The sequence below is a fragment of the Prenolepis imparis genome, unplaced genomic scaffold, assembly GCF_030444845.1.
Source record: "Prenolepis imparis isolate NDT839.2.m4 unplaced genomic scaffold, iyPreImpa1.0 SCAF_2, whole genome shotgun sequence".
In the NCBI taxonomy this organism is placed as follows: domain Eukaryota; kingdom Metazoa; phylum Arthropoda; class Insecta; order Hymenoptera; family Formicidae; genus Prenolepis; species Prenolepis imparis.
Genome location: NW_028141160.1, coordinates 13,421,105 through 13,448,060, shown reverse-complemented (window position 1 = coordinate 13,448,060; position 26,956 = coordinate 13,421,105). Strand labels below are relative to the sequence as shown.

The 26,956-nt window shown below is 29.5% G+C and overlaps 2 protein-coding genes across 5 annotated transcripts in view; one reads left to right on the top strand and one right to left on the bottom strand.

The window, feature by feature from the left end:
- Nucleotides 1-26,956, bottom strand: part of Phyhd1 (Phytanoyl-CoA dioxygenase domain containing 1) — a 184,068-nt gene that overhangs the window by 579 nt on the left and 156,533 nt on the right. Inside the window, exons 5-7 of the mRNA XM_083032136.1 lie at nt 713-856; nt 318-431; nt 44-194 (exon numbers count right to left, since the gene is read on the bottom strand). Of these exons, the coding sequence (XP_082888262.1) occupies nt 44-194; nt 318-431; nt 713-856 (409 nt within the window). The remainder of the gene's footprint in view (nt 1-43; nt 195-317; nt 432-712; nt 857-26,956) is intronic.
- LOC145947505 (uncharacterized) lies at nt 12,286-23,559 on the top strand. Of its 4 annotated transcripts, none has more exons than XM_083057289.1 (4): nt 12,293-12,421; nt 22,173-22,443; nt 22,840-23,016; nt 23,197-23,559. In XM_083057289.1, the coding sequence occupies exons 2-4, from the start codon at nt 22,217-22,219 to the stop codon at nt 23,345-23,347; spliced, it is 555 nt and encodes a 184-aa protein (XP_082913415.1). In that variant the 5' UTR covers nt 12,293-12,421; nt 22,173-22,216; the 3' UTR covers nt 23,348-23,559. The 4 variants fall into 4 exon arrangements, with proteins under 4 accessions (XP_082913421.1, XP_082913415.1, XP_082913419.1 ...); XM_083057293.1 differs by lacking the exon at nt 12,293-12,421 and adding an exon at nt 17,970-18,646; XM_083057286.1 differs by lacking the exon at nt 12,293-12,421 and adding an exon at nt 17,971-18,658.

Below are 26,956 nucleotides of genomic sequence, written 5' to 3'. Positions count from 1 at the left end.
TGCATTTTTTGATAGAAATAGAAAATACAAGTAATTTAGCTACCTTCCGAGCCTATTCCGGGATTCTTGTAAATGTACATCGATTGACACACTGCCGGTTCCTGATACTCTAATTGAAAAGCAACTTCTTTAACTCTTTCATCGAAAGAATACTTTTTAAAGGTAGGATATAACCAATGAAGTGCATGACCCACCTGAAAAGTATAATTTGAATCAATTTTTGCAATTTTGAAATAATTATCTTGCGATCGCAAGATAATTATTTCAAAATTGCAAAAATTGATTCAAATTAGAGATTTTCTTTCAAGATAGTTTACTTTGTTTAACGATACTCTTGGATGAACCTTCAATTTTCCGTCTTCCTCCAGAGCTTCAGTCTCAAAGAAAACACTTATTTTATTAGCGCTATCCAAAAAGTATTTATCCTTATTCTAAAACAAGACAATTATTATTTTTGTTGGTATTGTACAGAGTTCGAGTTTTATTTATAAAGAACTTTATGAAATTGACGGAAAGTGGACACACATTTTGTTTTATGAAATTTATATTAACTCTATATCTGTTCTTTTTTTTCTTTAATAAAAATTATCTGCAATTATTCACAAAGAACACATCGGTTATTTTTTTCGATTCTAATCATCTGTATATATGTCTCATGATTAATATTATACATATTTTATTAATTTTATAATTATATAATTTTATTAAATACCTGTGGTAATTCTATTGTATTAAATATCTTTCGTTCCGATTCAGGTGGCAGCTTATTTGTAAATTCTTCTCCACAGAATTTCAATTCTTCGATCTCCTCCGGACGAAAGAAATCCTCCAAGATGACGTAACCATTTTTCTGAAACTGTTAATTGTATATTTATTATAAACGAGTTACTTTGGAATATTTAGATTATATACAAATTAATGCGAACAAGTTCTGTAGACTTAAGATAACTTGTTTTGATAATTTTATCCTGCATAATTTTTTTATTAGTGATTCATAGTAATTATTTTCGTGTTATTTATGTCTTGTTTCAAATTCCTGATATTTAGTCAATCGATTTATTAAATTTATAACAATAAAATAAGATATCACATCTCACGATTTTTCACAAATAAGTGCAGAAGAAAAATAAAAAAAGGCAATATTGTAAAAGAATTTTCTTCTCTTTAATTGTATTATATTTACAAACATAAAGCAATAGATTCATATAAAAAAAGCTATAGATATATACGTAGGAGAAAATATTCGAGAAAACATTTCTCAACGTATTCATCCTTGGAATAATTGGCCGGCAATAATATTGTACCAAGATATTCGTGTTATATATAATCGTTGTGTAATACAATTTGGATGAATCTGGGAATGAGACGAATTATTTATTCAATCTATCACCGGGATAAGATAAAAAGTAGCTGGAGACACCACTTTCAAAGTTCAAAGTTCAAAGAAATTCATTTCCGGTACATCGCGTCGATCAACTGATCGTCTGTCTAATTCGTCGTAGTATTCTACCGATGTTTTGAATGATATGCTATTGAACTTTATATAAATAGATCGCGGCTGATATTATAGGCCACCTAAAAATAATCATGGGCCACTGCCTGCTTCAAAGAGCAAACGAGCTTTTCGAGTGTGTTTTTGTTTTTTTTTCGTTTACATTCATTCTGCGTCTCATATTAATTAATATGCTGACCATGCGCTATCAAATTACGTTGCACATGTATCATCTATGTCAAGAAAGCAATAAATTGCTTCATTACCGATCATTAAGATAATCTGACGCAGTCGCGTTAACATGTGTTATTAGATAAACTCTCTAGATTAGTCCACGACGTGGAAAATTAAGCCCAATTAGGGAAAGTTTTCTTGACGCCGCTGGCATTCGACTTATTTGTAGAAAATGTGTGTTTGTGTGTGTGTATCAGTTGACTGAATAATATATTTATAGATAAAACCTCTGTATTTCTCTTAATTATTCATATCTTAATTATTGCTTTATTTTCTCATTTAGCAACCGATTAGGTCCAACTTTCGAAAATTTATTTTTATTAATAATCAACTATTTGTGCTTTTTCTTTTCTCTTTTGACGTTGATTTTGTATGCAGTTTTCGAAAATTTATTTTTCTTAAATAATTATAATCATCTGTGTCGTATGTAAGGGAGATTATACATAAAATATCTTTAAATAGAGATGTAAAAATAAAATAATATATGTTTTGCAGAGATTATAATATATATAAAATAATTTTGATTTTTTTCTGTCAATTTATACTAAAAGTTGATGAGCTTTATTGCGTTAATCTCATAGTATATTTCAAAATGATTCATTTCAACATTATGCAGTATCGTTAAACGAAAGCGAAATGTCAGTTGCGTGACACTTAATTTACGGAATAGTTTTATGTGCAATCTATCAGATTCTCTGGTATAAACATCTGTCTCGTCTTCTTGGCGTAGAGTTGTGAATCAATTTATAAACAGACGATTGTTTTTTAACGATTAGCAAAGCTAATGCCAAACAGCATCTGCGAAAATTTATCTTCGTGTCCCGAGTCATTTCCGGTATATTGTTTGTACATAATTTGGAAAAATGTGCTGAACGCGTGATATTTTTAGTATCGAAACGTGAGTATAACTTGAGATATCAACGTATTCGTAAACATCTCGCTATGCGGAAAGCTATGCTTCACGATCATAAAAAGTCTTGTCATTTGATCGAAAGCTATGGTATCTTTCTCGCTTAATGATTGGCGAACCCCTTGGATCTCGACAGTAAAGTTGCCACGCGGAAAACATTTGTCGATTGTGTATCGCCGTTCCGGGTATCTACGAAAAGTTACTTTGCGTAATTAATGTTGGTGATAACGAAACACATTATTGCATTTTTCACAGCATCGCACGTTTTTGCGATAAAAGAAGGATATTGTACGACGCAATATCACAATGTTAATGAGGAACAATGATATCTGTAATCTTTCTCTACTTTGTGTTGCCCTCATCTGAGCTCTGGCCTTTCTCGATCTTCGAATTATCATAATTTATTAAAATAGTAATTAAACAAAGAGATTACAAACATTACATTTTTGATCTTTTTAATTAAAGTTTTATATAAATCACCCTTTTGCTGATATAAGACTTTCTTTATGAGATATTCTCTTTTTTTTCTGAGAAATAATAATGTTATAATGAAAATGTAACATAAAATAATTTTGTAGAAAACATTTCTGATTTTCGACTTTGCGTTGTAATTGTTTCTAATACTTAAAATATTTGTGATTCCTCTGTGTGACTAAGCAATATAAAAAAGTGAGAAATTTCAAATATTCAAATTATTAATCACTGAATTGCAATGAAAAAGATTAATTCCGAAAAGAACTTGTAAAATTTGATGAAACCATCCAATAAAGCCACCGTTAATATTTCATATATCATTTTGATTATAGTTATTTTGCAGTAAATCAATAAAGTAATTAAATAATCGTAATCAGTAAATTAAAATTAAGATTTTTTAAAGATTTTTCAATTTATCATAGTCTTTTAAAAATTATTTATTTATAAAACTATTAATCGGGCTTTATTCATATCTTAATTGCTTTATTTTCTCATTTAGCAACCAATTAGATCCAGCTTTCAAAAATTTATTTTTATATTAATAATCAATTATTTGTGTTTCTTCTTTTCTCATTTGAGGTTGATTTTGTACGCAGTTTTCAAAAATTTATTTTTAACAATATGTTTTGTATAATTAACGGATACGTGCATTAAAAGATTATTAATTAATTTTTAATGATGTATATACAATAAGTCAATTCTTCTATAAGATATATCTATGACAATTTAATCTTTTTTTTCCCTACGGATAAAATGCAAGCTGAGGAATGTTAAAATCATCTCTTTTCTCGCATATATGTGCAAACATCGCAAGCGAATTCAGTAGCCTAACTCGCGGTAACATACCGCGTGCATCAAGGCAAAGTTATACGGATGCGAAGTGCATCTCGAAAATAGCGTAGCCGTCGACAGGTGGGTGGTGGACTACATCATCTCATTTTCGCGTTGCCGTCGCTTTTTCTGGAATTTCGTCCGTATATACGAATGACTCAAATCACGTGTGAAAACGTATGAATCGCGCGGATAAGAATAGAAACGCGAGCGAACTCGTGGACTCTCATTTTAGTTGTTCATCTTCGTTTCGATCGCGCAGATTCACTGGACAAGGTCGCCTTAGCTATTTTACGCGTGTATTAATTTATATTGTATATATTGAGTCTGGGGAATGAGAAGAAACATCTGAATTTTAAAGCCCTTCTGTATCGTTCTATTATTTCCCTTTTTAATGTTTTGGTTACATTGATATGCATTGATATAAGACTACACTTTGTTAATAACATACACTTTGTTAATAATTGTTAAAGTATATTATTCAATTTAGAAATGTATGAGGAAATGTTTGTAATTAGTTTGCAATTGTTGATTCTTTAAAATAATTATCGGAGGATATAGATATTTCGTCAATGAATTAAAAATAATACCCAATTAAACACTAAAACTGAAATAGCATCGAGAATAAAAAAAAAACAAATTAATATAGATTAATATAGATAAGTGAGTAGAATGTTTCACACATAATAAATTATCATTAACGATGAGTTTCTACTGTAAACACATTTCTTTCTTCGATTAAAACTAAAATATATATATATATATATATATATATCCTTCTCCATGCTTATTTAAATTGTTAATTTATTGCATTTTCAGAGGGAGGAAAATTCTATTAGAAAATAATTATCTCTGAATTTTTATACCTATCAGTGCCTTTTATTTATGTCCAAAAAAGGATTACAATTAAAATCAGGCAACGATTTTATGGTATTTTCATACGCAAGCGAAAATATTTAATTCTGTTTCTATACACGTGCGAAACATGTTATATTAATTTTACAATTTTTAAATAACATTATTTATATAGTATTTTTCCTAAATTTCCTAAAGTTTAAAAATTTTAACTTGTGATTTTTTCTATAGAAACATGAAATATTTTCTGCGCTTAAAATCTTTCAGCTGGTATAAAAAATTAATCTGTTAGAAGGCCATTTATAGAATTATCATGCTGATATCTTTTCACATGATAAAAAATGTTTCATCATTCACATTACACAATAAATTATTACTCTTATAATTCATACGAAAAATAAAAGAAAAAGAGAAATTTCTTTTTGAACAAACAGCTTTTTATCGATCTTGAGAAACATACAACGATATATGTCATCATTTTTGCCGAAATCTAAAAATAGTTTCTGAAATTCCGCAAAGGTCGATAGAAAAATATTTTTCGTCATAACGGTCAAACAATATAATTTGATGATTTGATCAGTGACGCACATGTTTTTCTTCGAAATTTTCAAATTCTCGATTTATGAATCTCGTTTTTAAAATACAATCAAACTTCTCTAGAATGCAAAGTTAATGACAAAGCTTTTCGTACAATATTATGCAAACAACAATTTGTAAGAAAGAATTGATAAATTATTAGTAATTCACATATTTACAATTATTAAGCATTTTATTTCTTTTTAATGTTTGTATATTTTCTCAAATCTAGCATGCATAGTATTTTACACATATGACATTAAAAAACGATGTTTCTTTTTTAGAAAATATTAAAATTATTGCAATTTAACATATCGTAGTTTCTGACAATATTTTTTTGCGAAAAATAATTTTATCTGTTTATATTTTTCATAATAATATTGTGTTTTATTTGTGTGTGTGTGTGTGTGTGGGTGGATGCATACATATTCAGATATTATTAAAAAGAAAAAAAATCACATATATTGCAGCGTCAAAATAAATCATTATAATTATAAATTGATAAAATTCAAAAGACAAATTAAAAAAAAATTGATTTTAAAATATTTTAATTATTCAAAAGCATCTATTAGTTAAAAAATATAATATTTTTCAATTTTATAAAAACTGTTGAAATATTATTTTATTGCTGGAAAAGAGTTGCAGTTAACGCCATTAATTTAAACTATATATATTAATATTTTAATGCGTGATGCATCAAAACACATTTGTATATATGCAAAAAAAAACTTAAAGTATCTATTAGTAATTTTATATCACTGTGACATGAGTCGATGCTACTACGTTTCGATAAAATGACATATTATTCGAGTAGGAGGATGCTGACCTCCGAACCGAGAGGTCAAGCCGATTATATCAGTTGTGGCTTGAACTCCAATGGCGTTGTTAGTTAAACGACTATATATCTGTGTGTATTCTTATTTCTCGGTTTGTTGATGCAATCGTATATAAAGACTTCTCGTATCACCAAGCATTTCAATTGTACGATTCTCCTCGAATATTACAGAACAATTGGTACCTACTTCTCATCGTTTGTCGCAAGCTAAGGAATACACGTGAATATCTTTTTCGACATAATATTAATTTTTTCAGAATTTAATATTGATAATTAATATTAATAATTTTTATGTAAGTTCTTAATCAATCAATTTTATGAAATGTAAATGTCAAATGTATCAAAATCTTTACATCAACGAAATGCATGTATGTGTTATACAGGTAGATATATTTTTTATATATTTTAAATGAATATTTTAAAAATATGGATAATATGTTATATCTATAACACAGATTTATAGATAATAGAAAATACGTAGATATTTAAGTTTGTACAAATATTAATTTCTTGTGTATATGTGAAACTAAAAATGTGCAATATATTTAATATAAATAACTGAAATATATCTAATTTTAATATAAAATAATAAAAATGTTTATCGATTGTTATCGCATCGTAGCAAATAGCACAGAGAATTATATATTTCGTATGTATGTATTTTATTATTGTCATGATTGTAAAAGGATTAAAAAATATAGATGAACATAGTTTTAAGAATATTAATTATACAAAGTCTAATTATACAAGTTCTAATTATACAAAGTCATACATATATTTCTTCATAAATATTATAACAATAAATAATATGTTTAAAATAATGAAATTATATTCCACTAGATAATCTGAAAGATTCATTATTATTTTCCAAATCAAACTTTAAAAAAAATGATTTATATATGATTCTAAAAATTTGTTTGTAAAATCGTGTCATCGATTACATCACCATCCACATGTTGGCTTCGATGACACACAACGATGCGAATCTTTCCCATTGTACAGAATGCGATATAGGAAGAGACAGAGTCTCATGAGACTCACCTGCGCTCGGATGTCCTTTATCATGTTACGTATATCGAAATGCCGGTCTCACAATTCGATCGCTCCTGAACCTGTTTGCTGAACACAAGGCAGAGTGAGCTCGAATACGTCCGCGACCGAGTGCTCGCACCAAATGACTAGGTGAGCCTCGCGGACGTACGAAGTCGATCCGACGACTCGGCTGTACGAGGCGAGACGAGAATCGCTGGCGTCTCGTCTCCCGCCGAGCTTTCGAGGAAGAAACAGTCACGAACTTGGTTTACCAAATATTCCTAAATTTATCTGATTTAATTATAAATTTTGACCCGATAAATTAAAATATTTCAGCATTTATCTCATGCATTCAGTCGATCATTAAATATCTATTTTCTTACAAATTTTTATGTGACATAACATTTGTATTATAAAGTAAAATTATTTGTTACATATCATTTTTGCTAGTGTACTGATGAATTAAATAAAATATACACACACACACAAACTACTTTTATATATAGAATAATTTCAAATTTTATAAAGATATTATAGAAAAAAAGAAGATGCTTAAATTTATATCTCATTTATAAGTCAATTATTTATCTCTGTATACGCCATATAATTTTAATAAATTATTGTAATTGTTATCATAATTATAAAAATTTTATTTTGAAAATAAAATTATTTTGAAATAAAAATAATTATTACCAAAATGTTTTACATCTTCCTACATACATTCAATCTTTATGATAATTATAGAAATTGTTATAATATAAATTACAATTATTAATTAAAGTTATTAATTAGTTATTAAAACAAAATAATTTAATATAATACAATTAATTAATTAATTAATAATACATCGATAAATTATTAAGATGAAATAATTGATAAATTTAAAACTCAATATTTGTTTTAATCTTAATTTATAAATTATTCGAGTATTATAATATTATAAATTTTTGTCTAAATAATATGAATATTTTGATCACATATATCTTCAAATCCAATTGTAATTTAAATGTATTTAAGTAAATGATTTCTATATATAATATAATATATGTATAAAATTTTTTAGTTTAATAAATGCATGTAGAAAAGGATTCTCATGTTATATGATTCTTTACTTATTCTATAAGATTCTACATATAAAAATCAATTATTTCAGCATGATTCTCTTCATTCGGCATTTGATACAATCAGTTGGATACTTGGCTATTCGTAACAAATGTTCAGACAGTAGTTTCAAGAATCGATTTTTATAGGTTGTCTCAAAATTAGCATATCATTAAGAATATACGGATTTGTTTAGAAATGAAAGAATAGATTTATGTAATGAAATAAATGTACTTGTTATTTATCCTCTAATTCTCTATCTTTTGATTTATTTTTGCTGAAATTTATTTTTTAACTTAATCAATTAATTTGCATAATTTGCAGATTACTTTTATACCAAAAAGAATCGAGCGTACAAACTTTTTCAATTTAATACACATAATAAAAGGTTGCGTTTTATAAGGTCCGCGGTTATAGAGTATTTATTTTTAATATTTTAAAAAGTGCCAAAAATTTATCGTTTGTTTATTTCAATAGTGCATTGTATGTAGATTACTTTTATATCAATCAGATTTGAATCTACAAACTTTTTCAATTTAATACACATAATATAAGTCTGCGTTTTATAGGTTCTGCGGCTATAAATTATCGATTCTTAATATTTTAAAAGGAGCCAAAAATTCATCGTTTGTTTTTTTCAGTAATATATTCTTTGCAGATTATTTTTATACCAAAAAGAATCGAGCATACAAACTTTTTCAATTTAATACACATAATAAAAGATTGCGTTTTATAGGGTCCGCGGTTATAAAGTATTTATTTTTAATATTTTAAAAAATACCAAAAATTTATCGTTTGTTTATTTCAATAGTACATTTAATGTAGATTATTTTTATACCAAAAAGAATCGAGCGTACAAAAGTTTTCAATTCAATACACATAATAAAAGGTTGCGTTTTATAGGATTCGCGGTTATAGAGTATTTATTTTTAATATTTTAAAAAGTGCCAAAAATTTATCGTTTGTTTATTTCAATAGTGCATTGTATGTAGATTACTTTTATATCAATCAGATTTGAGCCTACAAACTTTTTCAATTCAATACACATAATAAAAGATTGCGTTTTATAGGGTCCGCGATTATAAAGTATTTATTTTTAATATTTTAAAAAGTGCCAAATATTTATCGTTTGTTTATTTCAATAGTGCATTGTATGTAGATTACTTTTATATCAATCAGATTTGAGCCTACAAACTTTTTCAATTTAATACACATAATATAAGTCTGCGTTTTATATTAGGTTCAGCAGCTATAAATTATCGATTCTTAATATTTTAAAAGAAGCCAAAAATTCATCGTCTGTATTTTTCAGTAGTATGTTCTTTGCAGATTATTTTTATACCAAAAAGAATCGAGTGTACAAACTTTTTCAATTTAATACACATAATAAAAGGTTGCGTTTTATAGGGTTCGCGGTTATAAAGTATTTATTTTTAATATTTTAAAAAGAGCCAAAAATTTATCGTTTGTTTATTTCAATAGTACATTGTATGCAGATTACTTTTATATCAATCAGATTTGAGCCTACAAACTTTTTCAATACATTAATATACATAATATAATTTTACGTTTTATATGGTCCGCGGTTATAAAGTATCGATTTTTAATATCCTAAAGAAGGCCAAAAATAAATTTTGTTTTTTTTAAATAGCATATTGTATGCAAATTACAACTATTAAGAATTATATTATGTGTATTAAACAAAAATATTTGAACGCTCGAGTAATCTATTTGATATAAAAGTAATCTGCATAAAATGTACTATTAAAAAAAACAAGCGACTAATTTTTGGCTTTCTTTATAATATTAAATATCGATACTTTGTAACCACGGACCTTGTACAACGTAGACTTATATTACATATATTAAATAAAATAATTTGTACGCTCGTATGTTTTTTGTACAAAAATAATCCGCAGACATTGTAATATCTGAATATATAAGTAATGTATATTTTACTCGTTTTAAAAAATTAAAAATCGGCACTATGTCGTCATGAACTCTGTTCAGTCGCCGCGAACACTGCAAAATATTATGTATTTTAAATAAAATATATTTTAAATTTTATATTTTTATTATATAAAATATAATATTTTATTTGGTATTATAAAATATATAAGGCGTTAATTTGCTAATTATGTTTTAAAATAATAATATGTTAAAATTATTAAAGTTTATTATACAGGTATTATAAAACATATTTAAAATATATATATTATTAAAATAATACCTTATCTGCGATTAATATTTTTTAGCAGAAATCAGCTGATAATTGTCAAAAATAATAATCGAGTTTAAAGTATTATAACATATTATTGAAAACATATTATATTAATTTAATTTTTAGAATAATTTATTATTTTAAAATTTAATTAGTAAGTTTTCGCTTTATCAATATTTTTTTGCAGAAATCAGCTAATTAAGGAGTTATTTTACTATTTAAATTTTAAAATAATAAAAGATGTTATAAAAATTAAAATAATAATATGTTTGAATCAACATGTTATAATATTTTAAATTTGTTTAATATTTTTGACAGTTCTCAGCTGATTCCTGTCAAAAAATATTAATCGAAAATAAGATATTATAACATATTATTTACAACATTATTATTTTAATTCTTATAACATATTTTTATTTTAAAATTTAATTAGCAAATTAACATCTTAATAAGCTAATTTTTCAAAAAATATTATTCGAGTTTAAATAAACTTTATATAATCTATTTAATAATATTCTTTTATAAAATGAAAGAATGGTCGCTTGTGTCGTTCTAGTAAATATCAAAAATGCATAATATATTTCGTGAAATTAGTTATGCCTGGAAATAATGTGTAATATTTTCTAATGTGTTATTCTAATATTACCTCTTTTCTTTTACAGAGATTTACTATAAATTATATTAAATAAAAAAATAGAGAATGAGAGAAATTTAAACATATTGTCTTTTATTTCTGCAACATCTTCGGAAAATTTAAAAATACTCTAAAAGTAATTTCTATAATTACGATATAATTATAAATGTCCAATTGCAACGATAAGAGAGCCATTGTCATCTTTTAGGAACAGTCTTTTTTACATGCTCCACATGTTTATGATTTATTTCATGCTCTACATATTTATAATTTATGTTGCGTTTAATAGCCGGTATTTCACCGAAGTGGATAACTTACATATAATTCACGCTTTCGTTTAAGCGATCCTGTAGAAGCCGGCACCGAACTAACGGCGAATAATTCCGCGCGCTTCGCTTGCGTGGTCTCGTATAATTTACGTGAGCAGACGACGCAAATTTATTAAAGTTGAATTTCTCTAAATACCAAAGAAAATTTTCTTTCCAGTTAGAAAGGCTTTTAAATTTATTTTTCTGTTCTCTTCTTACGCGAGCGTGTCTAGCCTTAATAAAATAATATACGTCCAAATTTATTCATTGGTTTTATCTATAAGAACGGCTCTCTAATTTTTCATTCGTGCTATATGATCTTATTTGAAAGAAAACCCACAGAAATTTTTCATAAATATTATTAATATTGATTATCAATCATTATTAATTAATTATAATATTTTGTTTGTAAGAGAAAAAAAATCAGAACTATCAATTTTCGATGTACAAAGTATAGAATTTTTGAAAAATTGACGATTGTTTCTTGATTTTTTAATAGCTCAATATCATCGACAGCAATAAAGTGATGCCTGTAGATCAACTTACTTGTGTTTTCTCACTACTTTCTTTCTCTCATCGAAAAAAAAACAACGTACTTTGTCTGAGATTAACAAAAATACCGAAATATAGTTCGATGGATATTCATGAATACATTGCAGGTGCCATTTGACTGTAAGCCAGCTGTTGACTTAGTTTCTTTTTATATCGTACAGTTTAGCTACGGCATTATTGCGCTATTATTGTCGGGTGTTGGGCATTGTTGGGGCAGTTTAACTGGGAGAGGAAGAGGTAACTACGGCAAATGAGGCCGTTGTCCACCGGCCCGCCGTACGGTAACTCGGCTCGTTCGTTGGATGAAAATCCGGATAACTTCATGTGTACGCGTGTTTGCAGTATAACATCTTGGTTCGCTGCCAGGTATGTACTCTTTGTGCCTTAACTCGACTCGAATTAATTGTAGCCGCTGTATGCGACTTCCCGTCGTAAACATTTACCGCCAAGCAACGCAAAGTAAGGTATTAATTACTCGCGTCTTCATAAATATTCGTAACACGATTCGAATTACGATACATAAAAGAGAAAAGTTAATTTTTAAATGCATAATGTATTACGACACGATGAGATGATTGAGATGAAGACTATTCAAAGTATTATACATATATTGTTTAGCTCGTAAATAGAAATTTAATTATTCTATTTCATCTATTAATATTTTAATGGATTTTTGTATTTATATATAATTTTATGATATGATCGTATAATCTTAAGGTTAATATAACATGATCTTCGTACATATATATAGAAAAAAATAAATATATATATACAATGTATATATAAAATTAGATGATCAAATTTAGTAATATATCTCATAAACTGTATATGGGTCATAGAACGTCTAAATCATTTGATATGTTATCTGCCTAAGTAAATAATAAACAGCGATAGATATTTATTTTAGTCATTTATCCGCTTAGAGCAAGAGATACAAGAGTTCTATTTTGATGTTTAAATGTTCTATTTGAAGATTTCCGTTATTTACGCAGAGATATCTAATATAATCAAACTAATATTGCGTTAGATTGTTGAATATGTTAGACGTACTTTAATTTTTTTTAGTAAAGTATTAATTTAATGATAAAGTAATTTTACTTTCGCACTTTTGCGTGCCCCTATAAAGAGATCACCATACATACATTTATGCACTAAATTGTACTTGTGCTAATTAGTTAAGGGGGGAACCTGGTTTAGGAGGCTGAAAAATACATAATTTTTAGAATTTTTTTTCTCAGCTAAAATAAAACCAATTAATTCCAAATTTTAGGCACAGTTTATTATACATTTAAATTATGTAAAATAATTTTTTTATTAAAAAATATTAAAGTTTTATTTAAAAAATAAAGCTATATTGATAGCGCCCATTTTTCACTGTGTACAACCTAGCGATCGTAATTTTTGTCTGAAACAAAAAAACCAATTCATTTCTTTAATGTTATATTATTACCTTCTATTTAAACTAAAAAAATTAAAAGAAAAGCAAAAATTGAAAAACTTTTACAACTTTAAAAAAAGAAGTTACAATTTTCACGAAAAAATTGCGACTTTTCTTTACAAAAAAAATAATCTAATTTAACTTTTCTCAAAAATATTTTAGTTTAAATAGAAGGTAATAATATAACATTAAAGAAATGAATTGGTTTTTTTGTTTCAGACAAAAATTACGATCGCTAGGTTGTACACAGAAAAATGGGCGCTATCAATATAGCTTTATTTTTTAAATAAAACTTCAATATTTTTTAATAAAAAAATTATTTTACATAATTTAAATGTATAATAAACTGTGCCTAAAATTTGGAATTAATTGGTTTTATTTTAGCCGAGAAAAAAAATTCTAAAAATTATGTATTTTTCAGCCTGCTAAACCAGGTTCCCCCCTTAAAGGCGTAAAAAGTTTGTGTTAAATGCGACAATAATCTCAACACATGAAAAGATGCTATTCTTTAGAAAGAATAGCTTTGTTCTATTATTTTTATATTTACTATATTAAAAATTTAAGATTTCTCTTATATAATTATAATTATTATCTTGATATGATAATTATTACATGATTATTAGCTTAAATAAAGAATAAAGATAAATTTTTTATCTTTGCATATTGTTGAATAATTACAAAAAAATACAAGTAATAAATTATAACATAAAATGAATTTTACAGTCATCAAATTTTTATTTAATTTATAAAGACATGTAATATGTGATTAATTATTTTATACTATTATAAAACGGAAAGTATTAACTACAGTTAAAGCCATTAAAGAGCCGTTGAAGTTAAACGAAAGAACTTAAAAGAATTCAAATAGGAAGATTCGAGAACGCAATTATGACTTTAGATAATAAGTCGAAGAGTCGACATTTGTGGATTAACCAATCTATTTATTTTGTGTCTTGATTTTTCCTATTTCTTTTTGTCACTTCTTCTATATCGGAGTCACCGATTTTCTTCCATATCTCGTGGCTCTTTTCATTAGATAATCCTATCTCATTAATCGCCAGAGTCACTGATTTTCTTTCATATTACAGTTCTCTTTTTATTAATCTTATCTCATTATAACGATTCATTCGCAATTCGTATGGCCCATTTTATCTGTATTTTTTGTTCGGAGCAATTTGTTTAAACATTATATCTTGAGATGCTCTTCAATCACATAAGTGGTTTGTAACAAGAGATTATTATAAATTTACTTAATTTGGTGATTAGTCAATGTTTGGTAATAGACATATGTTTGACAAACAAAACGATCTTTCTTGTCAAACACTAATGATTATTTTTTGATAAAGAAATACTGAAAATGTGAAATTGTATTATCAGCAATGGTAAAGAACCACAATTTCAAATCAAAATAACACATATCTGACTGCAAATAAATCTATATACAGAATAAAAATTGTTTTAGTAGGATTAATCAAATTAGACAAAAAAATTTAGTAACTCAAAATTTCGATTAGCCTGTTAATGAGATTCGTGACTATAAATATGATTGAAGAATTAATATAATACCATTTTACAATAAATTAAAAGCTTAAAAAGTTTTAATTTACACTTAATATAATCTTAGAATTAATAATCTCTTTGTAAAATTTTTATAAATTTTTAAAATAAATAAAATAAATTTTTTGAAAAGTAGATAAAATCTCTGTTGTTGAGCCCTATTATCTAAGTTTCGTGTATTTCCTCCCAAAACATCAGCCAAGACAAATATTATTGAATTCATGTTATTATAACTTGAGTATAATTTGATAACAAATCTTAAGGGAGTTATCGATCACTTTGGCATGATATGATTCGAAGGTACGCTGATAACAATAATAATAATGAAAAATTGCTGTAGTTAGTAATAATAAAAAAGAAATAAAAATTATTAAATTCAGTATATATATTTATTTAATCTATATTATATAAAAATTAATAGAATTATATTTAATGTATATGTGTATATAATTATAAAAATTATATAAACTCACAAATTATTGATGTTATTTATCAATGTCTTTACAGAATGTCACTTCGCGTTCAGATAGCAGTAATTCTTAAATGACATTAGTGATTAAAACAAAGCTATTATAAAAAGAAATTATAGAGAAAATGTGTTAACAAATTGTGTATTATTCTGAGTAAGAATCTTGCTAATTTCTCTCTCTCTCCTTCCCTATTAATACTTACTTATTACTTTTATATATTTATATCAATTAAAATAAAGGGAAGATTAAGAAAGTTATCTGTGTTTAAACAGTTTTGCTATAAAAAATTTTGTAAAATATTTTATTAAATTTAGTTCTTCACAATTTACAATTAAATTTTTTTAAGTGACAGGAATATTTTTAAACGAAAAAATTCATTTAAATTGGAAAGTAAAAGTTGAATTGAATCGCCAAAATATAATCGAAATCGACAATCGATTTTTATGCCGCCTTTTGTCGACAAGATGCAAGAGGGACCGTCTCATGATGCCAATCGCGCGTCATGTGAATAGTTAATTTTCCATTATCGAGACTATCGAGCCAAATTGTGCATTATATCCGCACGCATCGGTTCCTACAGATTCGTATACGAATCGTATCGTGGTGTTGGTGTTGGGCGATACACGTGCTCCGCGCGTCGAGCCTCTCACGTGTGTCGCGCGCCAAGCCTCTTACATCCGTGCTGGCACACGTGCTGGGTGCACGTGCACCGATGCGCGATCACGTACAAAGTAAAAGCTTGGAGCTCAATTGTCCGTTACTTACTCTATGTTAAACTGCCAATGTAATCGCGAGCGGGGATTGCGCTCGCCCGGTGCCTTCAGTGGCATCCTCGAGATTCGCGCGCGCGCGCAACAAACCGGGAGAGAGAGGAGGCCTTGGGGTCTAATCAATTATTACACTTTGGGCAAACGATAATTATACGACGTGCAATTGATTGCCAGTGCGCTTGACTAGCATCTCGCGGTGAAATCGACTCGATATCGACGCAATTATAGGTACATTGGTCTCTCATGTGATTCCTTTAAACTTTAGATACGGACGACGTGCGCGTGCTCTGACTTTTTATTTTTTATTTTGTATTCTGACTTTATATCTGCAACAAATTTTTCTGTGATTATTTATTTAAAAAAAAATACACTTGCGCTGTTGTTTCATTAATATTCCTGTTTATGCTCGTCATTGCTCATAATAGAAAAATATGTACTATTAGTTTTTATTTTTATAATACTCAAAAAATAATATTTACACAACATATACATAATTATTGAATTAATAAAATAGTAGCAAAATTATAATTTCTTTCGATAGATTTTTTTTTACTTTAGAAGGCATCATTAAGCAAACAACGTTATTTTACTTTATTATAAATTTAAAAAAAAAACATTCATATGCGGGAGATTTATGTGACAATACACTTTGTTGAAATATAAAATCGATACATTTGTTAAAGTTCTCAATATTAAAATAGTTTTTAATATTAAATAATTAAAAATATTTGAAAATAAAATAACAGAATGAGACTGACAAATATCTAAAGATGCTAATAGATGTATTTTTTCCAAGTTTTTCTTGTAGTAAAAATCTTTAAAAAATCAAGATAATAGTCTCTATCTCTCGTCTCTCAGCTACAAAATACAATACAATACAGTTCACCTGCACGTTGGATCTTGATCGCAATATTCGCATTGTTTATGGATGTTAAAGGATGGATCAATCATTAACATTGCATATAGCGCGAGAATACTCTGACCTCTAGATTAAATCAACGGTCTAGATTAAATCGACTTCTGACTGACCTCCGGGTTATTGATGCGATAACGAAAGAACACGTGTAACTTATTTTTTAAATGTAATTATTTTTTCTTTATGTCATATGACACAAATGGGAATACAAATTTTCACGACACGGCGAAAGATCGACCTGACCTTTGTTATTTTAAGCGTGATTATCAAAAATTACGCTTATTATCTTTAAATAGCGATAAATAATCCTTAACCGGATTCAATTCTAAAAAGATTTTGCTACGTTCATGCACAATAGCTATCGTCATAGTTGAATTATATGTAATCTGGTTAGCTGAAATAAATATGCAATTACATTACGTTTCTGTATATTCTATCAATTATTATGTTAAATTTCAATTCTTTCTTTATCGTGAGGCTTCAAGATTTAAAAAATTGATTTTCAAAATTGTACTATCGAGAATACTCACTTAAGTTGCTGTTTCATTCTCTTTCTCATTTTTTTATAAACGTTATAAACACCGAAGGAAATTTACCGCGTCCGTTCGTCCCTCTTTTGGTGCACGTTAATGTGAAAATAATGCGATTAATCGACCAGCCGCATAAATATACGCGATCACGATCTGCTTACGTTCCCCTCCACTAACGCGTTGTCTGTATAAAAATCGCGCAATTATATTTAATCGTACATAACTGGCGCACAGAAGCGTTGCATTTCGAGTAACTTCACCCGACTTGAGTCTCGATTTCTGTGTCTTCTTTTGACACCCCCGGCGACGGCATCGATTCCTCGACGCGAGGCCGAGACTTCGTGACGTAGTCGTGGCAAGAGGAGCGGCGAGAACTTTGTGGTAGGGACCTGAAACTAGTTGTTTTTGATCTCTTTCGACAGACACATATCGCGAGTTCTCGTCAATCCGGACGCTCTACGTGCTCCTCGTCGTTTCCTTCGGCTCTCGTTTCCATTTTCGCTGTCCGCATTTCACATTCGCGTCCCCTGACATCCATCGTCGAGACACCCTTCCATACCTTCCCTCACGTACACGCGTCTCCGTTACGTCGTCGCCCACGATTATTACGATATTCCGCCAATCGGAAATTGATCGCATCTAAAAAAAATCCTGCCCGTTCGTTCTCGGAGCGAGAAATTCAAAGTCGCGATCCGCGAGACAACAGGCGAATTTGAGAAAACATCCGATATTATTCAAGGCATAACTCTACTTGGCGAGAAGCGTCATTACTTTGCGAAAATTTACAGAAGACGTTTATATAGAGAAAGAGAGAGAAACAACCATTCTGTACGCTCTGCACGCTAGGAGTTAATCGCGAAGTTAGATGAGGAGCGTCTCTTCCTTCGAAGAATAATTCGAAGATTTCACGGTAAGATTCAAGGTAAGTCCTTGGTCCTTGTCGGATTTGTCATTAATTTTCAAAATGTTCGAAATGTTAAAAGAACCATAGTTCTTCATATTTCCAGAAAATCTGTTATATTTTCTTTTTTTTTTTCTAATAACGCGCTTTTTTGAATTGATAAGAAATATTTTAACAAGAACGATAAATAAATTGACGCAACGACAAACGAATGCTAACGGATAGACTCAAACGTTTTTTACCATCTGTGTTTGACACAAAAATTGCAGTATTTTTCCAAAACGGACAATATTTGTCTATCCGAAATGAACAATATTTGTCTACTCCTAGATACGAGAGACCGAGGTTTCATATATAGGAAATTCAAGTTTTTAGTATTTCAAATGCTTGTCTGCAAGTTCAGTGTTCAACTTTTGGGAACACTGATTAATTAGTAAAATGTAATATTTGGATGTAGTTTTTGTCGGTATATTTTAATGATGCGTGGGCGTACTTATAAATAGTATATCACATAGTGATAACCCGCCTCACTTCTCTTGGAAAACTAGGGGGTCCCGTTCAGTTATCGTTAGTACTGCAGTCTACACCTATATAATCTACGTTAGTATCACTAATTCTCCTAAATTCTCCTATCGGTAGTTATTTATATATTTTTATCATATTGTGTGCGCGTGTGTAAGCTCTACTTTATATATAATAGATACATTGTCTAATTAAGAGATCATTTTTTGGATGTCAAAGCTAATTACAAAAAGGCTAAAATACAGTGCTCATGTAAAATTATTGATTAAAAATTAAGCTTAGAAACACACAAAAAAGAAATTTCAAAAATATCAAATAACTAATTGAGACAATTAAATAAGTAAGCTTTTGTATTTCAAACACACAGCATAACATCCATATAAAAATCCATTTTTTTTATCTATATATTTATATATATAAAACTAATTTTTTGAAATTCTTTATCTACATAATCGCGTAATAAATTTATAATTGATTTTTGTTAAGCAAAAATCTCTGCAGAGGTTATCACTTATAATGCTCGATAAAAAATTAAATGTGGAACAAACATGAAATTCAGACATGAATATTATGACATAATCCATATATAGCTCGATAAGTTAATTACTTACGAATAACCCGTTATATTTTACTGCTTACGATTTTTATAAAGATATTTTGGCTTTATGATTGCAACATCATTAATTAGCCGCAGCCCCCGCTGTTTCGTTACTGTTGGCGTGATACGGTGACAAGTACATACATATAAGTCGACGTAGCGTGATCCGTCAGGAAAGCGCAAAAGTTCTATATACGACACGCGTTTCCACATCTCTCTAAAATCTAAAACGTAGCCTAATGCGCGCTCGTGCGAGTATCTGTATATGCATATGGAGTGACGAATTGCCGTCAGATGTTAGTACGATTAAATGCTGACAATTCCTCGGCGTGGCGTTTACACGCAGAAGCGACGTTTCGACTAAATCACGACGATGATGAGATCATTACTCAAATTAAAGGAAGAGTGAGACATCGAGAGCGACGGACGCGTTCGCCGTCGATCAAACACGTCTACATCATTCATTCGCTTGGGTTTTATCCAACAGTTTACTTAGCGCGGGGTTGACACAGGGGGCTGTTGATTTTGCGGATGCACATTTGCCTCGCGTCGTCGGAATAACGTAATGATGTTGTCGCGCTATTTCGCAGTAATTCTTTTAGCGGCGTTCTAAAGTCATTGCGATGAAGCTTTCCTTCCTCCTTCGTCTATGATTCGCGTAAACACGAAGTCGTTGTTTGGATAATATTCTCGAAGGATATCGTGAAATAGAAACGGATATTGCTCGCGTTTGTACGAGATGTCTGTCGCCGAACTCTATCGTCATGGTAAAATCATCCTCGAAAAATATCTCTCGTTAATTAGAGAACAATCGAGCGGATAATTAACACCAATCGCGCTTTTTGAGTCAACCGTATAAATATTACCGAGGGAGGGATTATAATAGAGTTTGTAACATTAGCGTGATAGAATTCGTAGAAAAAAGTTTTGACAGGAATATTGCGGTCGAAGGATTCATGACAGCGGCAGACAAATGCAGGAAGCAAGGACTGTAAGAGTCGGATCGACTAGTTAATAGAATGATTATGCTATATCTATCTAACGTGATGTAACAATGCCGTTATTGATTTCATTCGCGATCATCACCCTTTTCTCCCTCTATGATTATGCTCTTTCCCTCTATGATTAAGCTATATCTATAACTGTCTAACGCGATGTAACAATGCCGTTATTAATTTCATTTCGCGATTATCATCCTTTTCTCCTTCTATATGCGATTTCTTTTCGCAATTCTTATTTCAGATTCGCTTCCGGCACGAGCCATTATATCTATTGACATTACGTGCATTATAGCGTTGACAAGCGAAACGAAAACTCGAAAACTTTCCAGAAATTTATAATAGAACAGTTTCAGCACAAATTATAATTGGTAATCGGTGGATTTTAACGTTGCAAATAATTATTATTTTTTATTGCGCGTCTAAAAAGTGACATGTATTTTTCTTGCATTTTTATTTAGATTATTTAATATTTTAGATTTTAAGCTTCATAAGAATACAGATAATTGTAATGTGAATTTTTCATTAAATCCGTCTTACGATTTACATGAATAAATTGCATCATTTCAAGGCATTTAAAAATAAATACGATAATATATTAAAATAAATTTGATAATGATAAATGTATTGAATGCGCACCCTCTTAAATGCTCTTGAAGAAGTCCTTAACATTTATCCGGTCTGCATAATTACAATTTTTATCGCGTTGTCTTTTAGCATTCAGTTTGCAATAATAATTTTTGACTGTACAGTATAAAAAGAATAGGACATAATAAAAGAGAGCGTATTATAAAGCAAACAAGATATAAACAAAAACAGCAGAAACAATGTCTCTTTTTTCGTGTACAACTTTTTTTACTTTGCTTTCCGTATATATTTCCTCGAAATCGACTCTCGCACTACTTTGCATGAGATAACGGACAGTGTTATCATTGTTAATATATCTCTATTTCTATTCCAACACTTCGCTGTTATTATTATATATTATTCGAATAAACGAGCTTCATCCAGTATACTTTCATTTTAACCGGGGCGCGTCGACGTGCAGTTTATAATTGCCGGAATTAATAATTCATCGCAAAATACAATAGATATTTATTATACTCAATGAGTTACGTGACACACAATCTCACCCTGGGCGAATATTCGAGATGGATTTTACATGGGTGCTCTTCAACATCTCTTTTGTAATGAACAGCGATTACAAATTATATAGATAACAACAGCTACGCATTAACTGGAAATATGTGCACATTGCAGATTATTTATTAGGGTCAACTGGAGAGTGATACGATAGGATTTTATCCATTGATATTAACGGATTTTATCCGTTGCTACATGCAATTTATATATCTCGAAATTCCATAAAACATTTGTAATATAAATCATGGTAAAATATTTTATCACAATTTTTCAGTATTGCAACGTGCATTTACGCAGCTGAGGACTTTTGACCTAACCATGAGGAGCATTTCGTTGGAATCGTTTTTATTTCTCTTTACTTTGAAGTCATTTATCGTAGTGGGACATGCGTTTCCAGTCACCGATTTAGACAACGAAAAGATTGTAAATGATAATAGTATAATGAAAAAAAATGCAAATATTTCGATAAATGATACAGTCGCACCGGTTACACCTTATATATGTGTATATGTACCGCCGAATCTGGATTCATGTAAATTCATTAGGTAAGAGAAATATCAGAGAAACCTTCAAAGAAATATTTCCAGAAAAATCAACATCTCTTCAGAGAAATATCCTTATTATATCCTTCTAAATTATATTTTGGAAAATGCATGATAAAATTTTCTGTATCATTATAATTTAAATATTTAAAATTATAAATACAACTTTTTTTGCTAATAACAAAAAATTTCAGGATATTTTTAATATTGTTATCGAAGATTAGTTATTAATATTCAAAAAATTAATAATTTTTGATAATTAAATCCCCCATTCCGTTTGCCTTAAGGAAAATTTTATTACAAATTTATGGCAGAATTTATAATCGAGAGAAATTTCTCTCGCACGTTTTTTTATAAATAAATAACATATTTAAATTTAATGTGAAATTTTGATTTCAGTTATCATAAAACTAAAGAAAATCTTCGGAATCTGGAACATTTAGTGTCGGAAAAGAAATGGCGCGAACAATCGAAGAATAATAAAATATTCTACACACATTCATCGATGCGTGTTTCAGGAACGGAAAAGCGCGCAAATACTATAATATATGAAATACAAAGATGCATACCGCCAAGGTAAGACTAAAAATATAGCAAATAAGTAATGGTAGTCTTTGTAAATGACTATAAGTTTCGTGCATCTTTTCATGATAACACGAGAAGCAGTACTAACATAATAGATCACATTAAAATATTAATAAAAAAAATATAGGAAATACATAATATTAAATAGATTTTTGTTTGTCTGTTTTGCAGACTGCCGTTTATTTTGCCTTTTTGCACGGACGAAGATCTTTTCAACAAGAACAGTGAGATTCAACGGCTTTATCCCTTCGTTTCACACACAACGCATGAATTTCCAATGTATAATTTTTCTACACAACCTCAAATATCGCAATCTGTATGATTGTGACGTACACTTGAGCGAGTTGATTGACTTACAGCCATTAGTCATTAGCCATTTCTAATCTTGATATTAAGCAAAAAGAAGACTTATTATGTTCCGTACGATTCTTATCTTAAACAGGAGAGACGATCTATTAATGTGAATGAATAAAAAAAAAAAAAAAATGCATGAAATATAAATTCGCTTTCTAATACACATAAATTAAAAAAGCGCGTATATTTTATGGAGATTAGCTGTTGTTAAAATTAATTGAAAGAATGATTTAACTTTCAATCTAATGCAAGACTGCGTAACAAGACGAAATGAAAACTTCTGTAGCAATAAGTTACAATCAGTTGGTATTTTTGGTGATAGATAATATGTTTGTTGATATGTTGGCGTCACTTTTTAATCGTCATATGTATAATTTCAATAATGTTAATAAAAATAAAAAAAGTATCAATATTATAATGTATGAAATTTTATAATAATAGCGAGAAATTATAATTATTTCTAGCGTAAAATAAAATTGCGGCTCTAAATCGTTAATACATTAAGAAATTACGAAAACACGAAAAATATGAAATTATATCTCAACATCATTATTATTTTTTTGTATATTGAATTAATAAAATATAAAAGAAAAATATAAAATCATATATACATATGTTTGAGCATGAAATCATCCTTGTAAGAATATAATGTCTTTTTTCAAATTTCATTAAATATATAACATTACCGAAAAAGAATGAATGCATACTACATATTTCAAAGTAATATCAGAACATTATGAAGCATCAAAAAGCCTGTGTGTGACGAGAAAGATTGGGAAAGGAAAATCGAGTATCAAAGTATGATCTGTGGAGAGCGTCAGGAAGATCCGGCGGGAACATACATCGAATAGTCCTGAAAAATATAAGGCCATCTATGTTCACAAGTCGATGAAGGCGAGAATGACCAACGATGTGCAATAAACGAAACGTGGAGGATCCTTACGGTGCATCTTCGAGTTTTACGAGCGCGAGTGTCGTCATTATGACATACGCTGTTACATAAAGCACCGCTCACGACAGAAGTTTTGAACAAAAGAAATTATTAATCTTTTTCGGAATTAATTTCATTTTGTAACTGAGATAGATTAATCGGATTTAGAATCATATAACAACTATAATATTAAAAGGCTAGACACTATATAAGAATACAAATATAAGATTTTGTAAAAAAATAAAATATTCAAATTTAAATTTATATATTCTCTCATTTACACTTAGATGTCTTTATTGCGAAAGCTGATATATTGTAATCAGTATGTTAAAGTAGAAAAAGATACTTAAAAAAAAAAGATACTTTGCAATCAGTGTATATTGCTTTAAAATGCTTACATATAACTATACATGTATATACATTAAGATAATTTTGCATACTGTTTTATCATTTTACATATAACTCTAACAATAAAAGTTAGATTTTTAAAAATACACGTCAGATACTTTCATTGGTAATAAATGGCTGCACGAAAGATATTGATTGAGCTGGTCGAATCGAACTTCTGAACTTCTGACTTCAGAAGAATTTCAGCGCTATGTGGGGATGCTACGCTTACGATTAATATATTTTCATGCCGTTAAAGTCTAACTTCTCATTTGAGAAAGATACATAATGTAAATAAACTAGCAAATTGCAAAAGCGGTTCCAATTAAAACTGAACTCGACCTTTTGCTATCTAATGTTCGTTTATCATCCGTGTAGCTACAACTTCGCGAAGTAATAGAGATATAGAATAATGAAATATAATATGTTAAATGAAAAAAATTATATGCTAATAAGATATTCTGTTCATTACAAAAAAATTATTAATATAATTGTTTAATTTTTTAACATAATTTTACATATACTATAAAGAATATTAATTATATGAGTAATAAGGGAGCGTAAACTCATGTTTCGGTTAGATATTCAGTGGAATAATAAAGATATTGTCCGACATATTCGTATTTGTGTGTTCAGTTATTTTAGGACTTCTTCTTTTCTTTTAATGACATGATTTTTTTTTATTTATTGAAAATGCGATCTTCTGTGTTTCGAACTAATATCGTTCTTTCAGATACTTTCGTTTAAAGTGACGTCACATCATTCTAAGATTTAGTAGATAAATTACCGAATCATTTTTCAATGCGGGCGTTGTTGTGTTGACTTCTCGATCAATAATGAAATTAATTATTCTGGTTTAATTTTTATTGTTTATTTTAGTTTTATATGAAGATCGAAAAGATATATTGGAAGCTTTTACTTTAATAATTATTTTCGCATTTTTGTCTAGCGAATCGTACAAAATATCGATGACATTATACTTGTTTGCTTAATCGCAGAGCTTCTGAATTTGTAGAATGCTTTGGATATTTTTATTTTAATTATGTTAACTCTCCATTCTCTGTCCTCTCAGATCGGTGGGCGTTTTGTTTCCTCGAAGTTTTTTTCTAACAAATTATATTTCTCACACAAATTAGATTTCCTTGACAATAAAAGAAGAGCTTTCGAAGAATATAGTTCCGCGGAATATTTAATTTGACAAATTGCCACTTTTCCGAAATTGTGTTCAAAGTACTGAACTTGCACAACGTATCAAAGACGGCTGTCAATTCGATAATTAAGGAAGCTGATTTAATCTCGGGTTCGCGAACCTTATCAAAAACGGGCTCATCGTTTGCTCGAGATGAATTATGCTTAACGACGAGCGGATGCAGTTCTAGGAAGAAGGAAGAATTTTGTCGGGAAGTTTCCGTAGATTTGTTCACTGCAGTCGTCGGTTCTCGGGTCTCGTGCGACTCGCTACGAATTAACTCGTCTTTTTCAGTCGCAGGCTTGACGATCTCTGATGCAAGACTCGCTTGATAGTCCGCGCACAGGGGCAGTCCGATGTCCGGTAAGCATCCTCGCGCCACCAGAGTGGCGGTCACCGGCGAATCCAAAACCCTCGTAACGTGTATCGGTCCTGTGTTTGTATGTTCGAGAATCGACCCGGTCAAGTGCCTGTTTCGTCTGGCGGATCGCCCGTCTTGCCGTACATCGTCCAACTCCGGTGTTTTCGAGCGCAATTTCGACATTCTGCCCGGGTTCGCCAATTCGTCGTCGATTACCAAGTCCGAGGATTCGAGCGGCAACGTGCCGGCAACATCGGAAGACAATATCTCGACACCGCTAACGATCCCCTGCTGCTCGTCCCCCTTCGAGGTTTCGCTTATCTTCAGTTTAATTGGTTTCGTTTGACTCGACTCGTCCTCATCAACAAACCCCTTCGTGTCCCGATGTTCGTATTCAGTTTGAAGTTTTCTCGGTGTGGAACACAACGGCACGTCCTTTTCGGGCATTATGCAGACCGGTTGATGCGTTTCTTCCCGGCGGGCAGCTTCGCTTCCCATCCGGAAACTAGCCGAATCTACGCCGTTTATACACGGGAAGAAAGCCATGGCCAAAAGTAAGATTGCCAATAAACAATTCGTCATTGTCAATTTGGTACGATCGTATACAAGCTTGATCGAAATAATACGATGTACGAACTTAAAAATGAACTGAGCTTTTTTTAGGGCACACGGACACTTTTATAGCTTGGAGAAAATTACGAAAGAGTAA

Bases quoted from the DNA above. Each gene is read 5' to 3' on its own strand.
- LOC145947505 (XM_083057289.1), top strand. From the start codon at position 22,217: ATGAGGAGCATTTCGTTGGAATCGTTTTTATTTCTCTTTACTTTGAAG. The intron at 22,444-22,839 runs GTAAGAGAAATA...TTTTGATTTCAG, and splicing joins GATTCATGTAAATTCATTAG to TTATCATAAAACTAAAGAAA. The intron at 23,017-23,196 runs GTAAGACTAAAA...TCTGTTTTGCAG, and splicing joins CAAAGATGCATACCGCCAAG to ACTGCCGTTTATTTTGCCTT.